Source organism: Cygnus olor, chromosome 2, assembly GCF_009769625.2.
Source record: "Cygnus olor isolate bCygOlo1 chromosome 2, bCygOlo1.pri.v2, whole genome shotgun sequence".
Taxonomy (NCBI): Eukaryota; Metazoa; Chordata; class Aves; order Anseriformes; family Anatidae; genus Cygnus; species Cygnus olor.
The window spans coordinates 116,717,918-116,733,129 of NC_049170.1; the positions used below are offsets into that span (position 1 = coordinate 116,717,918).

General features: G+C 36.7%; 1 protein-coding gene across 1 annotated transcript in view; it reads right to left on the minus strand.

Annotated features, from left to right (window-relative positions):
• Positions 1-15,212, minus strand: part of PRKDC (protein kinase, DNA-activated, catalytic subunit) — a 78,439-nt gene that overhangs the window by 26,308 nt on the left and 36,919 nt on the right. The window contains 16 exon segments of the mRNA XM_040550349.1: positions 1,475-1,654; positions 2,960-3,091; positions 4,522-4,634; positions 5,593-5,808; positions 6,143-6,332; positions 6,938-7,148; positions 7,679-7,777; positions 8,630-8,803; positions 9,230-9,379; positions 9,473-9,597; positions 11,051-11,162; positions 11,599-11,730; positions 12,293-12,444; positions 12,666-12,809; positions 13,793-13,912; positions 14,128-14,265. Of these exon segments, the coding sequence (XP_040406283.1) occupies positions 1,475-1,654; positions 2,960-3,091; positions 4,522-4,634; positions 5,593-5,808; positions 6,143-6,332; positions 6,938-7,148; positions 7,679-7,777; positions 8,630-8,803; positions 9,230-9,379; positions 9,473-9,597; positions 11,051-11,162; positions 11,599-11,730; positions 12,293-12,444; positions 12,666-12,809; positions 13,793-13,912; positions 14,128-14,265 (2,388 nt within the window).

Genomic DNA, 15,212 nt, shown 5'->3' on the forward strand with positions numbered 1-15,212 from the left:
TTCTTGTAGCCTCCTGAGCTACAGACCAGGTGGATCCCAATGAGGGGTCTGCATACGTTTTATCTGCTATTCAGGCAGTATCAATTCCATGTGCCCCAGACACCAATACCTAAGAGCATACCTTCCTCTGCTACCAACTTTTATGGATTATGTCAGGGATGCTCAACTACACAAGCTGAGGCTTGCCTTTGTGCTGCTGTACTTTCAACAGGGATGGCAACAAGATGCCCTTACCACTTGTATAAAGTCTGCATTTTTGACTGATTTTAAATAATCAGGTTTTTTTTTTTAATCTTTATCTTATGTCTCTTCAGAAAAAAAATGTAGCCTAACACAACAGTGTTTTTAAAGAGGGTCTAATAGAGAACATAGTTTAACACAAAAAAATAATATCAAGACAGAGAACCAATAAATGAAATGTCAAAAGGGAATATTAACAGATAGCTATTGTGAGATGCTGGCTCAAAAAATACCAAGGCAGCCCAAAAAAATCCCCATAGCATTTGACCTTTTATGCAGCTGCACAGAAGAAAGTAAACAAGAAATTACATTTTTTCAGATGTGTAAATGCAAGTACTAAGAAGCAAAGTTTGTCACTGGTTGAAAAGCTAGTCCGAACTAGATACTCCTCCTGTATTACGAATGACACATACTGTCACAGAGTATTTAAACTTCCACAACAGAAGGAGGAAACTACTACCTGTCACTCAAAAAAAATATTTTGAGAACTGTGAATCAGACACAACATTAAGATCAACACAGATGAGAAGAATCATTAAATATAGTGACGATAAGCATAGTGACAAAGTTTTTTAATCTCTGAAAATTAGGATAAAAGATTAAGTTCACAAACTATTCCAGGTCAGCATATTATCATTGCATTAGAAGCACACAGAAGCGAAGCAGAAAGGCTTGTGCTTCCTTTCAGTGATAGAGCTGTGGTACATGCACTCAGCCTTTGGTGGAAACAAGCCTTTCCATCATTACTGAAAATTACCAGACAACTACTTCAGGGGAATAATTTGAAAATGTTGCTGAAAAAATAAATAAGAGATGTTAACAACAAACAATCTGACAGCTACTGATATGCTCAAGACATTGAAGTATTCCTCAATAAGCATTCCCAGAAACAGGAAATATGAGTACCACGACACCCACGTAACCTTTTCAATTGTTCACATGGCTTTCATTTAAAATCAAGTCTCTTCTTGTTACTGCTGCAATTAAAAACATTAAAAGGTGACTCAAACTCTACAGATTAGAAATTATAGAAACCTTGAAAAATCAGTTCACAGGCATGAAGTTTGTGTTCAACTTAACAAGAGTCACTTGAAATAACCATTTTGTTAACAATTCTATTTTCACCCGTTTAAACTTCAGTAACTGTATTTAACCTTCCCTACCACTGGTTTTACCACACATTGAAACAAAGACGTTATACTCTGCTACTTTCCTGCCATGAGGTAAGCTTTACCTGGATGCATGCAATGAATGGTGGGAAGTAAGAGAGGCTCATGCTCAGGAAATGATTGAAGTCCCTCAGCAGCTTCTGGATGATGACTTTTTTCTCAGAAGGGGTTTTAGACTTTTCTACCTCATGGAAAATTCCACCAAACAAACTGCTGAAAAGCTGCTTGGCAAATGTTGGATCTTTCTGTGAATTACAAGAAAAGCAGTACAGTCACTGAATTTTGCTGTGAACCAGTGAACTAATAACAAAATTAAGAGCTATGAACCATCCTGTACCTAGTCCTCATGTGGACACTGTTAGGGAGTGGAATAATTGCATGCCCCACACCTATGCTGGGAATCATTTCAGAGTTACTGTACTATAAATTCAAGCCCTACCTTAATTTTTCTACATAACGAAACTCCAAGACAATGTAGGTTTCAGGCCAGAGTGCCGGTGGAGAGGATAGAATTTACAATTTTCACATTCGCAATTCCTGCTGTCAGAGCCAGGCACCCAATATCATCTTATGGACACCATTGCCAGGGAAGAGGGTTTCAGGAAAACAGACAAACAAACAAACCAACAACCAAAACCAGAAGGCATCAGTGTGTGAGGAAACCCAGACCCAAACATTCAGGGAGCTAACACAGAGAAATGTACAGACAGATGGTGCCATATCAGATATAAAGGCATTTTTTCAACCCAGAAACACACTAACAAATGTAAGATAATCCTATGCATCCTGGTTGATCATGGGACTGGAGTTTGATTTAACTCTTGATTTAATGCTGTTCAGATAATTCATGATTGTACTATTTCCTCCCTTTACATTGAGATAATGGAACAGCAAAAAAAAATTAAATACAAAGATAATCAGGAACACTTTGACTTCCCAAACACTGCAAAACTGGATAGGTTCAGGGTATGGTTTCTACTATTCCCGGATATGAAATCATAGAAATCACAGAATCATCAGGGTTGGAAAAGACCTCCAAGATCATCTGGTCCAACAATCACACTACTACCAATGTCACCCACTAAACCATGTCCCTAAAAGGAATACTGGATTAGTTTTACTGACTAGTTCAAGTCCAGTCCACTCAGAGACTTTGCCTGTACTTTTTCAGCCCCACTATAGCAATGCGAAAGAAAAAAATGGCCATTGTTACTATACAGCAAGATGTCCTTTGCAATGATGTCTGTAAAAACCACCACCACTTGTTTCTCAAGGAGAATAACCCAGAGGCAATGGACAAGAGCTGCTGTCTGAGGCCCTCAGTGTTCTGAGGTCCTTAACTGCTTGAGGCAAGCTACAAGGCATCTTCTCTCATCACTGCACCAGCCCAGGTGTAGGAGAAACACTGTACCTCAAAACACACTCTTTGAAAGCATATCATGGTGGCTGATTACAAAACAAATCAATCGTGAAAGCAGTTGTCCAACTGCACATCACTTTCCCTACAAAAACAGAAAACTTCAAAAATGCCATTTGAAAAGAAGACAAACCTGAGCAAGGCCCTGTAGAGGGGCAATGAGGCTGCAGTATTCAATCTGGATGTCAGGAAGGTCTCCTACACGGTAACTTCTGTACAAAGTAACCTGAGCATCGTACTTCATCTTCAGCTCAGATTTCATCTCCTGAAATGCATTGCTCAATGTTAAAAAAAAAGTCACGTTAAATAGAAAGAGATGTATCTAGATAAGACATAATAAGCAAGAGTATTTTTGAAGTCCTTTAAAAACTTTTGCTGTGATTACAGCAAATACATTTTCTCTAAAGCTGTAATACGGTTAAACCCAAAATGATCTTAACAGAGAGCTACATAAAGGAGTGAATGTATTCGTTTGCATAGTGAAAGAGGGAAACAGAAGAAAGCTTGAAGATTTTTTCTCAACTTTAAACACTTCTCATCTAGTCATTTGAGCCCATTTTTCTTCTACACAACTTCAAAGGAATTATTTTCAAAAAACATCCAAGAGAAATATCCTGGGAGAAGTTAGGGCTTTGTTAAAGTTATTTCCAAATACTTTCTTGCTCAGGATCTACTTTTTCCTGTTGCCCCATCAGGTATTGTATTAGCATAAGGCATTGAGTTCCATGTGTGTTTATGTGCAACAAATCTCTTGACAAGCTTAAGGAATCCTGGCAGCATTTATGGTCTCCTCTGGTCTTTTGTTGTGGAACACATTTTTTTGTTTGTTCGCTCTTGAACTGCCATACAGAACACATTTGCTACAGCTTCTTTCCCTTGCAGGGTAGGAAGAAATGGGAGCTTTGGCCTAACAGTGAACAAGGTGGCAAAAATAGGTGTTTGTGTGGCTCTTCCAGACATAAGTTCAATTTACATAGATGTCTGCAGCTGCACAGAATAGCAAGTGTGTCTCAGACTTAACTCAATCCTGTGTTCCTTTGTTCTTGTTTAACTGCTATCATTTTTGGATGACAATATATTATTTTATTCACACGAACCTTTGAAAAACTTCTACAGAGCTTCAAGCATTTTTAAACTAATCACGAGTATGAAACACAGCCATATAGTACTAAGTAACCCGTACAGTACCAGGTTCCTGGCTCTGATAAACACTCAGCAAATGCTTTGCTTACTACTGACTTTCCTTCAGGTTAAAAGTCCTCAGCAGTTCAGGTTAGCCTATCAGCTGTATCACATTTTTGAGTTCGCTTTTAGACAATGGATAATGTTTTCCAACTACTTCCGCAGAGCATTCTCACTTCAAGGTTTCTAGTTTCCAGGATGACAACTGTAAAGAGCTTCTTTACTGTGTGAACATTTCCCTTCACTGCTAGGGATTCTATCATATAAAATCACTGTACACAAAGCAGAAGAATGGACGTGTTACCCAGCTCTTTTCTTGCTCACGCCAAATAACATCATTTAACTTGAAGCACAAAAATAGCATGATTTCCAAATAAAACCTTTTAAAGCTTTTAAAGTAGCAACCGGCATCTTACACCTACCCATTCTTCACACAATTACTTCTGGAGATGAAGTACAAGGCTGCAGATGACATTGGGACTTAAGGCTTTAAACTTATTTGGATTGACAAACCTGTTCTCTTTTCTGTTCAGCCACACCTTTTCTAGCATAAATCAGACTGACTTTCTCTCGGTCCTTCAAGAAACGTCTCCGCAGTCTTAGAATTTCTGCTCGTTCATCTATACCTAGGTATAAAGTGGAACATCATCTTACAGTTTTAGTTCTGGAGAACATAACATACATTCATGTCCACAGCTTTTCTTTTCTCAAACTTCAGATTTAATGCAACAGCATCATATAATAACAAACACCATCTTCGCCTTTATTAGCTTACCAACTAGTCTCCTAAGTTTCATATTCAATAACTCAAAGCAAGACCTCCCAGCAAGATATCAAATTAAAACAAAGTAAGTCATTTTTAGGAGAAGCGGTAAGCAGTTGTATCAAAACTTTAGGCACATAGATGAGGTATAAGGGGCAACTATTGTATTGCGAAAGGCAATAGAATTTATAAACAAATTTGATTCTTGTAACAGATTTATTTTTAACTACCCAAGGCAAATATGGTATTTGCACCATGTTCCATAAAGTATATAGCTCTCTACAAAAAAAGGAAGTGCTAAATATCTTGAAAGATTGGGTGATAACAACAACTTATTTCTATTTTTGGTTGTCGACTGGGTGGATAAAGGAGCATTTTCAGATAAAAGCAGGTAATTCCACTGCTGGATTGCACCCTGTTGCAGAACATGTCTACACAGCTGAAGTGGTGAGGAAAAAATATTTCCAAGTTGTTCAGTTTCTTTAAAGAGATATGCAGTTAAATTTAAAACATAAGGGACTGAAGTGACATTCACACTGCATCACGTGAAATGGCCGAAGGATAGACCACACCAGCTGGCTTCTTACCCAGTTAATTCTTTCGTCTGGCAATGTACCGTTTTTGCAATTCTTCGCACAATCCTAATTTTTTGCCATAGTTATGCAAGTATCGACACACATTCCTGGAAACAAGATCTCACAAATTGAACTTCAATTATAATGCCACAAAGATAACAGACTGCCAGCCAAATAACCGACAAAGATGGCCTAACAAAATGGAATAACAGAAAGTATAGAAATTGCACTATAAGGCCTACAGACCTTTAGTTTTGCTGTCCACCTCATCTTCAGGTAAACCCAACCTTTTTTTTCCAAAATCTGGCCCCACTGGTTTAAAGGCTGCTTGTTTAAATTTTTCACTCCGTTTGTTAACTAAGAGCATGGATGAAGACAAGGATTCCGAGGATGAAGGAACCGTATACTCTGCCAATGTGTCAATGCTGTTTCCAGTTAGCCAATTAAAAGAACTTCTACCACCTGTAAAAAATAATTGTAAAACAGTAATAATGCAGATGAAAACATCTGTGAGGCACAATTTTCCTTCCCCAAAAATTTAATTCCCAGTGTTTATAATCAGAACAGATTTCAAGCTGTTATGTAAGAAACACTTAAATTAAGCAAAATATAAAAAGCGTATCAGACCAATAAAAGTATGCTATGTTTTCTCTCATAACAACTAAAAAAAGCTCGTGAAAATAGTATTAAGTGCATTTACTTTTACACTAAAAATTCATATGCAGCAGGAATGGGGAGAATGGAATCCTTCTTATAGCAAGCAACAAGATTTCAGAAGATATCAGTCTGGACTTACTGACATTCTGTGTAGGTGTAAATTCGTATTGTCTTTGGGTAGCCCTCACTTGACCACCTACTGAGCCAGAAATGGATGGGGATCTTTCTTGTGACAAATTCTTGTTAGTACTCTGTGAAACTTGAGTCTCCAAAAACATAGGTGTGAGCATAGTACTTCGATAACGCCAACTGGAATCAATTACAAAGTCCTATAAACACAAAAATATTTTAATAAGATTAATAAGAGTGGAGGCTTTTTTCTTTCCTTCCTTGAAGCACGATAACAGAAATGAAAGTATAGCATTTAAAACATCATCCTACATACAGGGGCGGGACATTAAAAAAAAAACAAACAACACAACAAAAAACAAACTAGTAAACCCAAGTAAAACCTTTCCATAGCTCAGCAAAAAAGCTCACTAATTTGGACTGGTCAGCTGAGGACTGATTTATAGCTCTTGTACCAGTATTCTTGTTTCTTCACAATTTTTCTCCAGCTTAAGGTGCTTTTCTCTACTATCCTCCCCACCACCTCCACCCCAGCTATTCTTTTTAAAAGTATTTCAGCACTCTACACATCAGCTATACCTGTATATATAATTAAATCGTTCTTTTTTTGAGAAGAAAGCAAAATCATTCCCCCCACAAAATAACACTGCATGCATACCCCAGCTCTGTTGCAGATGTTAGCTACGGATTTCAAAACACATTTTCAATCACCTCCTTCACTACACCTTTCTTGTCAAAGTGGTAACTACCATCAGGATTGGAATTTGTCACATGGTTACACTCAGGATAACACATTATTATATACCTGAAATTTGCATTCAGATAGTGGATGCTCAAACATTTTTCTGGAATAATCTGGGCTCTTGCTGGTCATTTCAAGCAGAAAATTTGTGATTAGACTCAAGTACTGTGTTTCAATCTTGGTAGAATATAAAGAGCTTAACAGTGCCAGCATGCGATCAAGAATATTTGCAGGTAGCCTTGTCTCATCGCTCCAAAAATTCCTAACAATTAATCTGTAACAACAAGGAATGAAGTTATTCTTTGCTATCAGCAAACAAAATGCAACACTATTAAAAAAGGTCAATTTAGAATAAATAATATAACAATGTCTTTAGTTAAAACTTTCGCATAGATGCACCTTTTACATAGATTTCCACATTCATCTACCACTCTCTACAGCATTTAACTGGTCTTATAAAGGTTTACACCGAAAAAGATGTTCACGTTATTTTTTGTGTCTGTGTATAGTGAGGGCCTTATTCAAAAACTTCAGAACATCAACACAAAATTAGGTCTAACATACTGAAACAACTTCTCTGTGGCTTAAAGCTCTCAGTTACACTTGGATTTGGCATGACAGCATGGGATGAAATTTTATAAATTAACTTATTGAAAGAAAAGGAAATAATGTTATCTAACTGTTACTCTTCTATATTAAAAATACTTTTAAAACCTCTATGGATCAAAGCTTATATTATAAACAAAGAAACAGCAATTTAAGGATTCGTTACTTCAGACAGCAATCATGACACTGTTTACTCACTGCAGTTCGGCATTCTCATCAATCAGCCCTTGAAGCAGGATTTCTTTTGCCAGTTTGAGTACTTCCTGAGAATCACCATCTGCTTGGCTTTCTGGATCACTGGGGATAGGAGAAAAATGTCTCTTAATGACTTCTCTTATTAAAAAATAAGAGGATAAGGATGGTGGGAGAGAAGAAAGAACCCACCCTTCTCAAAAGAAAATAAATATCAACTTGGCATGACAACAAGCATTTTTCATAACATGGGGTCTTTATTCTACAAAGTGGCTCACCTCCTCACTACTCAAAATAAAAATCAGAAAGCTAAACAAGTTGCTAGGCTTTTACTATAAAGGCCTGGCAGAAATAACGCTGAGTTTGCAAGGTTAATACTGACAAAAAGGCAGTGACGCCTCTTCCCAACTGACACTGAACTAGAAATCACCTGTACTTTTTCTTCACCATAATTATCCATTTAAATGGTAAATAGTTATCTTGGGCAAAAACATACAACAGGACCCCGCTACGTTAGGTAATATAACAGCAAACTACTTTCAAAAGTATATGACTGTTCTCTAAATCAAACAGAAATTAAGGCACTTTGGCATGATCAGGATCTGTTCTATCTTATGGTATAAAGATGTTCGTCCTATTGTGTACAACTCTTACTACAGTTATAAACTCTGGCAACAGGAAAAAGAGTGAAAGCATCAGAGCTAAGACCTCTTATGGCATCATGCTGTGGTGATGCGGTGTCTTAGTTCTGGGCTAAAGTTAGGTCCAAGTCTTTGTCCCTTAGTTTAAATGATAAAATTGTCACCAAAGGCTTGAGGCTACCAGGGCAACCCACAGGACCTATTTGTTCAAGAATGGGAAAATCCCACACCAATGGACATAAGTTAGAAAATAATGTTAGGAGAACTTCCGCTCTGGTTGTTCGTTTGTTGAAAGACATCTGTAGTGAATACACACCTGTAATTATCATAAATCCACATCAGAATATCATACATGGACCGTCGACATATTACAGAAGGGTGAGAAATGAACCCTGTCACTCCAGGAAGAAATTCTTTAAGTTCTGGTGGTTTTAGCTTTGACAGCATCTTGTATACTATATCCAAACAAACCCTTTGCCTCTCATCATCCCTAAAGATGAAGAAAAAAAAAAAAAAGAAATAATAGTTGCATTGTTTTCCCTCTTCATTGTTACACATAGAACCAGAATATCAGCTTACTTTTTAACAACAGTATTTGCTTTCACATAAAGGCCTTTAGGCAAATAGTTTTCAGTACAACCTACAAGTAAGAATACAACTAAATCAATACATATTAAAGATGAAATTCACATCCTAGTGAATAGGAGCTGGTATTTCACCTTAACACCTTAACTGCAGGGGTTTTTGTTTGTTTTTTCATAGTGAGCTAACACCCAGATTCCATTTGCTCAAATTAGGAGAGCAACGTCTAAAAAAGGAACATGCAGTGGAGCGTAAAATTGTTGTGGCCACCACAGAACACATCATCAAGAAGCTTAGTCTATGTCTCCACGTTTATGACCATGTGGCCACTTACCTGTGATTCATGATCTGCATGAAGTCTTTACTCTTCAATTCCAGGTAGAGATCAGGTATTTCCTCCGCCCGGCACATTATTACTTCCAGGCAGTAGGTTTTCATCACACCATGGAGTTTCGGTATCAAAAAGAACACTGCATTCATAAACCTTAATGTGACCAGAAGCCCATGAAGAAAAGCATGTTATTTTCTATTATTTCTCTAGATCTACAATGAATGTACCACGTATGTCATGACATACCTGTCAGCAAGAGGAGGAAAATTCTTGACTACTTTATTCAAGCATATTATAAACTTGTCCTGTTGGGTGTTCTGATGATGTTTTAATTGTTTTATGACACAATCATAAACTTGATCTTCAAGTATCTGAGAATTAGAAAGACAGTATGACAAGCATAGCCACGAAACTCATAATCGCCTTAATGACACAGAGTATTGCTACTGTACTGTTTGTTTGTAATGCATTTTGATAGGTAAAATTTGCCTGCCTCATCTTGACATTTATCGTGCTTCATGGCTGCTGAACATGATTGCCTGGTTTAACAATATGTTTCTGAGTTTCCTTTGATTGGCTTGGAACCAACGCCTTAATTTTGAAATACAAGTTGCTTAGTATGCTTACATAAATAGTAACTATTCTGCATGGCAGATTTCCAGCTAGTGAATGTAAAAAAGACATTTTTAGTGAAGACATTTAGTGAATGAATCAGCAATCTTCATTAAACATCAAAGAATAAGCTTTGTGTAGGATAAAATATTTCTTTACTAATTTATTCAAAATATTGCTTTTAATGGAAATTGGAAAACTCAGGAGGAGAAGGCTGCAGGAATTCCATATACAAAGATATGTTCTAAAAACTGTAAAAACAAAATTAAAAAAACAGAATGCAATTAAGTGCATTAAGTGGGGAGAGATGTAAGAATATCCCCCAACATCAGACTAATAGTAGACCTAGCCAATATCTTGGTATTTTTGTAGTAGCAGATACAGAATTATATTTAATGGTAGCACAGAAGCCTGGCTGCATTCTGTCCTTTTTATCTTATACACCCAAACATGCATCCATCATTAGATTAGGGAACTTAGACTGTACATTGTTGTCTATTGTTTTCAGAACCTGCTCACGGAATTTTTTTGTGCATAGATTTACCTAATTTCTCTTCGAACCTATTGATGCTACTTACCTCCAGAACCTGCTGGGGTAACTAATTGTAAAGAGATACTTCTACTATCTGCCTTAAACTGATTTCTATGAACAAACACTATCCCTTGGTTCTAGCACTGTAAGATTTGGTGAATAACAGTTTTGCATTCACTACATCCACTGCTTAGAAAATAAGTAGATTCATTATCCACATCTGCCACAACAAGTGCTAAAGAAATTGAAGACAATATCTTTGAATTTTACATCAGTACTAGCAAGTTATTAAACATCGATACAGATATTCAAAAGGTAGCCCCAAGCCTCCCAACTTTGAATTTCCCCCCTTTTTGTTTTTATAAAAACAAACAACAACCAAAAAACAACCACCATAAAACCCCACAAAACTTTAAAGGGTACCATGCCAGTGCTGCTGGTTGGCAGAAGCTGAACAAAGCCCATTTACTGCTAGCTTCAAAGGAGTGGGGCAGAAACTCTGCACTTAAGTCTGTTCTAAATCTTTCTTATTCTTTTTAGTAGTTTAAACCCTTAACTTAATCTTTTGGACAAAGACTGTTGAGTTTTAAAAACATTTCTTGAGCTGAACTGAGTAGTCACACAAATGATATACACAGAATTAAGACAGGAATGGTCACACATCTAAAACAGTTACTTACATTTTCTCTCTCAGCAATGTATTGAAGAGCAAGTCCCAACACTTCTGCTGCAGCTGCATAAACTTCTTTATACCTTAATAAGCCCATGTTACTGGTCAAAGCCTGAAAATACCTAACACAAAAGGTAGATCTGCTGTAAGCCACCACTCCAGCATTCATTTTTACACTGAAACAAGAACTCACCTGAGCTGCCTAGGGGCACGGTGATTGCTTTTAGAAGAGCTCAGTACAGCAAAATATAGATTCCCACCTACAGTGTCTCAAATCCCTGCTTTGGGAGTTTCTAACTCTGTTAACTCCCATGAAACTGCAATCCAGGGGCCCACTGTAAGAAAGCCTACATCCTCCTCAATATTTTCCAAAATAAATTAGCTCTGCAGTTTGCAAAAAGCATTACATGGTGACAGACTGTAGCAGAGAGATGATAGGACAAAACTTTCCAATGAATGAACAATACATCTCTGGTACTTTACGCTGACGAGATAGAGTTGCTCTCTTTGTTTTTACGTTTCATTGAAATTCATTCTCCAGAAAGTTGGATTTCTCACCTGACACGATCTATTTCACACTTCGGGTCAAAGGGAGCTAAGTTGTTGGCAAGAACAATTCCCAGCAACTGAATTCCCACTGAGTTGTCCTTTGTATCAGGATCTCCACTAGAAAACTTTTCAAATATTAAACTGTTGGATAAAGACATATAAGTAATGATATACATGATAAACCCAAAATATACACACCATAAATCGTTCACTTTGTGCACGTATACGTAGACACATACAACCCCATCAAAACCAGTAGAAAGCTTGTGGACATATATATGCATGAACATTCCACCAAAAGTAGAAAACATATTAAGAAAAAATTCGCTTCAATGAAGGAGTCTTTACAAATCAAAATTCTAAAAAGAGGTTGTTCAGAAGCACAGCACATCACAAAACTCTTGCTAAGAATGCACTGATATTCCATGATAATACATAATATTTCAAACAAAAAAGTAACCCTCTGCAAAGATTACTCTTGCTTCTGTTGTTGCTGTTGTAATTCTCTACATGTTCCTTGTCTTTCTCTGTCTCTGTTTTACAAATTAAGTTTCAACCTTTGGAGAGTTCAGTTCTGAAGTTTTACTGTCAATTCCAGGGACAAAAAGTTTACTATAGCAGCTGAATTTACCTTGTCATCCACTTTGATAATATTCATTTAGGGTCTTGAAATATTGACAAAAGAAAGTTCTGAATTACTTACTTGTAAGGTATGGAGAGACAGTTTTTCCAACACTCTATAACTGTCTTTATTATTTCCAGATTGTGTCTGAACACAGCTCTTTTTGGGTGAAAAGCATTCTTCATCAAGAATTCAAGCAATCTGTTAGCTAAAATCTCATCCTTAATATTTCCCTATAATGAATGGGAACAAAAATAAACATAGTGACTCCATCATAAAGATAAACATTTTGCTTTTGGAGAGTAAGTAAGTAAATACACTATTTTCGAAGTTAATATCCAAAAGAAACAGTGGACTGATGTAGAAAATGATTACAAGTGCATAAGAACTAGTCTCACTTGTTCCTTACCAAATAGTCATTGGAATAATAAAAATTAATTTCACATTTTCTTACTTTGGGAGTGGTTACACTTGTCCAGGAAAGAACAGTAACTGCTATTTCCACTACCATGTAATGAATCCCTTCACCTCCATTATTCCCAGAAACAACAAGCTGCAGTAATGGACCAAGCCACTGCTTTGCATAAGGTCGGAAAACCTACGGAAAATGGGAGAATCAGGGATCAAACACAGATTATCCAACTATTCAAAATCCTGAATTCAATAAGTTATTAAATATTGCTCAACAATTCAATAATTCTTATGAGTGAGACTGATGTGATCTTCTTAGCTCTTTGTTTAACCTCGTCTGAAGCACTAACCACAAAAAAAAATAAAATAACTTCAAAATTTAAGGTATCCATAACCATATTCTTCACTTCCGCTTAGGATCCTTCATACAAATCTTTACATCAACTTATAAGTATTTCCGTAGGGCCCCCATAATACATCTCTATAAGAGCTTTTCATGCAAAAATCTGCCCCTACAGAATTTGAAAGAATGTCATTCATCTAACCTTCCAAATCTTCGATTCAGACAGCTTTACTAAGAAATCAGCATTAAGTGGGTGTTAAAGCTTCCTGAACTAATTATGAAACTTAGCCTTTTTGTATTTGGGATTTGGAATATTTCAAACAAAAATTATACTTTAAAATCACTGTCTGAAAAAGGAGTTAGAAAACAGTTTTTCACAGACAAAGACACATAATATTATCTTACATCTGTCTGCAACAAGATCATCATTTAGATCTAAGGGTTTCCAGAAGACTCATCTGTGGCCATTAAAAAAATTTTTTTTTTTTTGTTCTTGCAAAGACGGCAAATGATCAGCCATACCTCTTGCCCAGCATCTTGCCCAGCATCAAATCAATTACTTATATTTACAGAAGACACATATTGTGGACACGCTCTACTTCTAGAAATAGACTTCGGAAGAAAAAGTAATTCTATTACACTCAAAATACTGTCACTATCTGGAACTGAGGCAATGAATGCGTTCCCTTTTATCACGACAAACTACTATATTTGAACCTCCCAAAAGTCTCAGTTGATGAAATATTTTGCCTCACAAGAGCTACACAGTTGATGTTCTAATAAAACCTATAATAGTAAAAGAAAAAAAATGACAAAAAATTACTCACATCCTCAGTATTAACAATAAGTTTTGCTATGAAGAGGCGAATATTTAGGGGCACTGATGGATTTCCTAATTTACCATGCAGAAATTTCATCCAGAGAGGAAGGTCTACTGGAACTGTCCCCTGAAATTTAAAGGGGAGGAGCAAAAATCAATACAATTCTGGAATTAAACAGATTTACTGAGCCAACAACAACAAAAAAAGAGGAAAAAAGCCACACAGGTCTCATTATAATGTAGCCATGAAAATTACAAGATGAAGTAATTCAATCATGACTCCCCCTTGTGTGTGTGTGTTACAGTTAGCGAAACAATGTCATCTTTTTGGCTAATACTGGCCTCCTCCACTTTAGGTGTGATCTGGTTCCTCTGCATATGTTTTATCAGGGTGGTCATAGATGCCATACATTCATGTTGGTTGAGTTCATCCATTTCCAGTTCCATCTCATCCTTTAAAACCATATATTCTGAGGTATCCTGAAAAAAAAAGTTACTATGATTAATAACAAGACTGTATTTTCTTTTAAATTATGATAAAACCATGAGTCATTCTGGTTTTATCTGTGTTTACAGATTTGACTATATGCTCAGAATCCGCAGCAGGGAATAAATCAGATGTGTTGTTCAAACAGCCACCTCACCAGTTGTGCACAGCACTCACTTTCTGTGCCAACACAATGCAGCTTCATGTTCTTCTGACTTTACTACCTGCTAGTACAGGTGTAGCAACTGCTGGAAGGAGACAACTAGCTGAAGCTCATGGAAATGATTTTGTTTCATAGCTGAAAAAATGTGTTAATGCCTTCTGCAAGTGGAAAGTCTTATCTTTATGGATGTGTTGTTTCACACTGACTAGAAACCACAGCAGCTCTTTTAATGCACAGAGAGAACCACAGAAGAAAACGTTACAGTGAGAAACAACATTATTACACAAAGCAGACAAAGTGCATTTCTGGTTAATGTCACTGCAGCTAAAACACCTCCTTGCTCCAAAACATGGAAACAGTTTATCTTTTCCAATGTTAACAGTTATTTTAACAGATTTCATCTTCAGTATCTATCATACTGTTACAAGCTTCCTTTCTGTTTTATTGCAAGTTTTAACCTATCTGCATTACTTCTGATGAGACACTTCTTGACTGCAGAAGGAACACGACTTCAAGACTTGGAAGAGCAGCAATTAGTATCTTCCAGGAGCAACAGTTAAAGACAAGGTACCCCAACACAGATACAAAAATAATATTGTGCTTGATCATTTATATATAGTATGCATTTGAACTGGCTAGCTTGGTTAAGTATCTTTGAAGAACAAAAGAAGGAAACGAAGACACAGGGTACCTAACAGGAGAACACAACCACTGCAGGACTGAGTGAGTGCACGTGAAGTCAAAAGTCATCTTTTTACAACTCAGGTTGCTTGCATC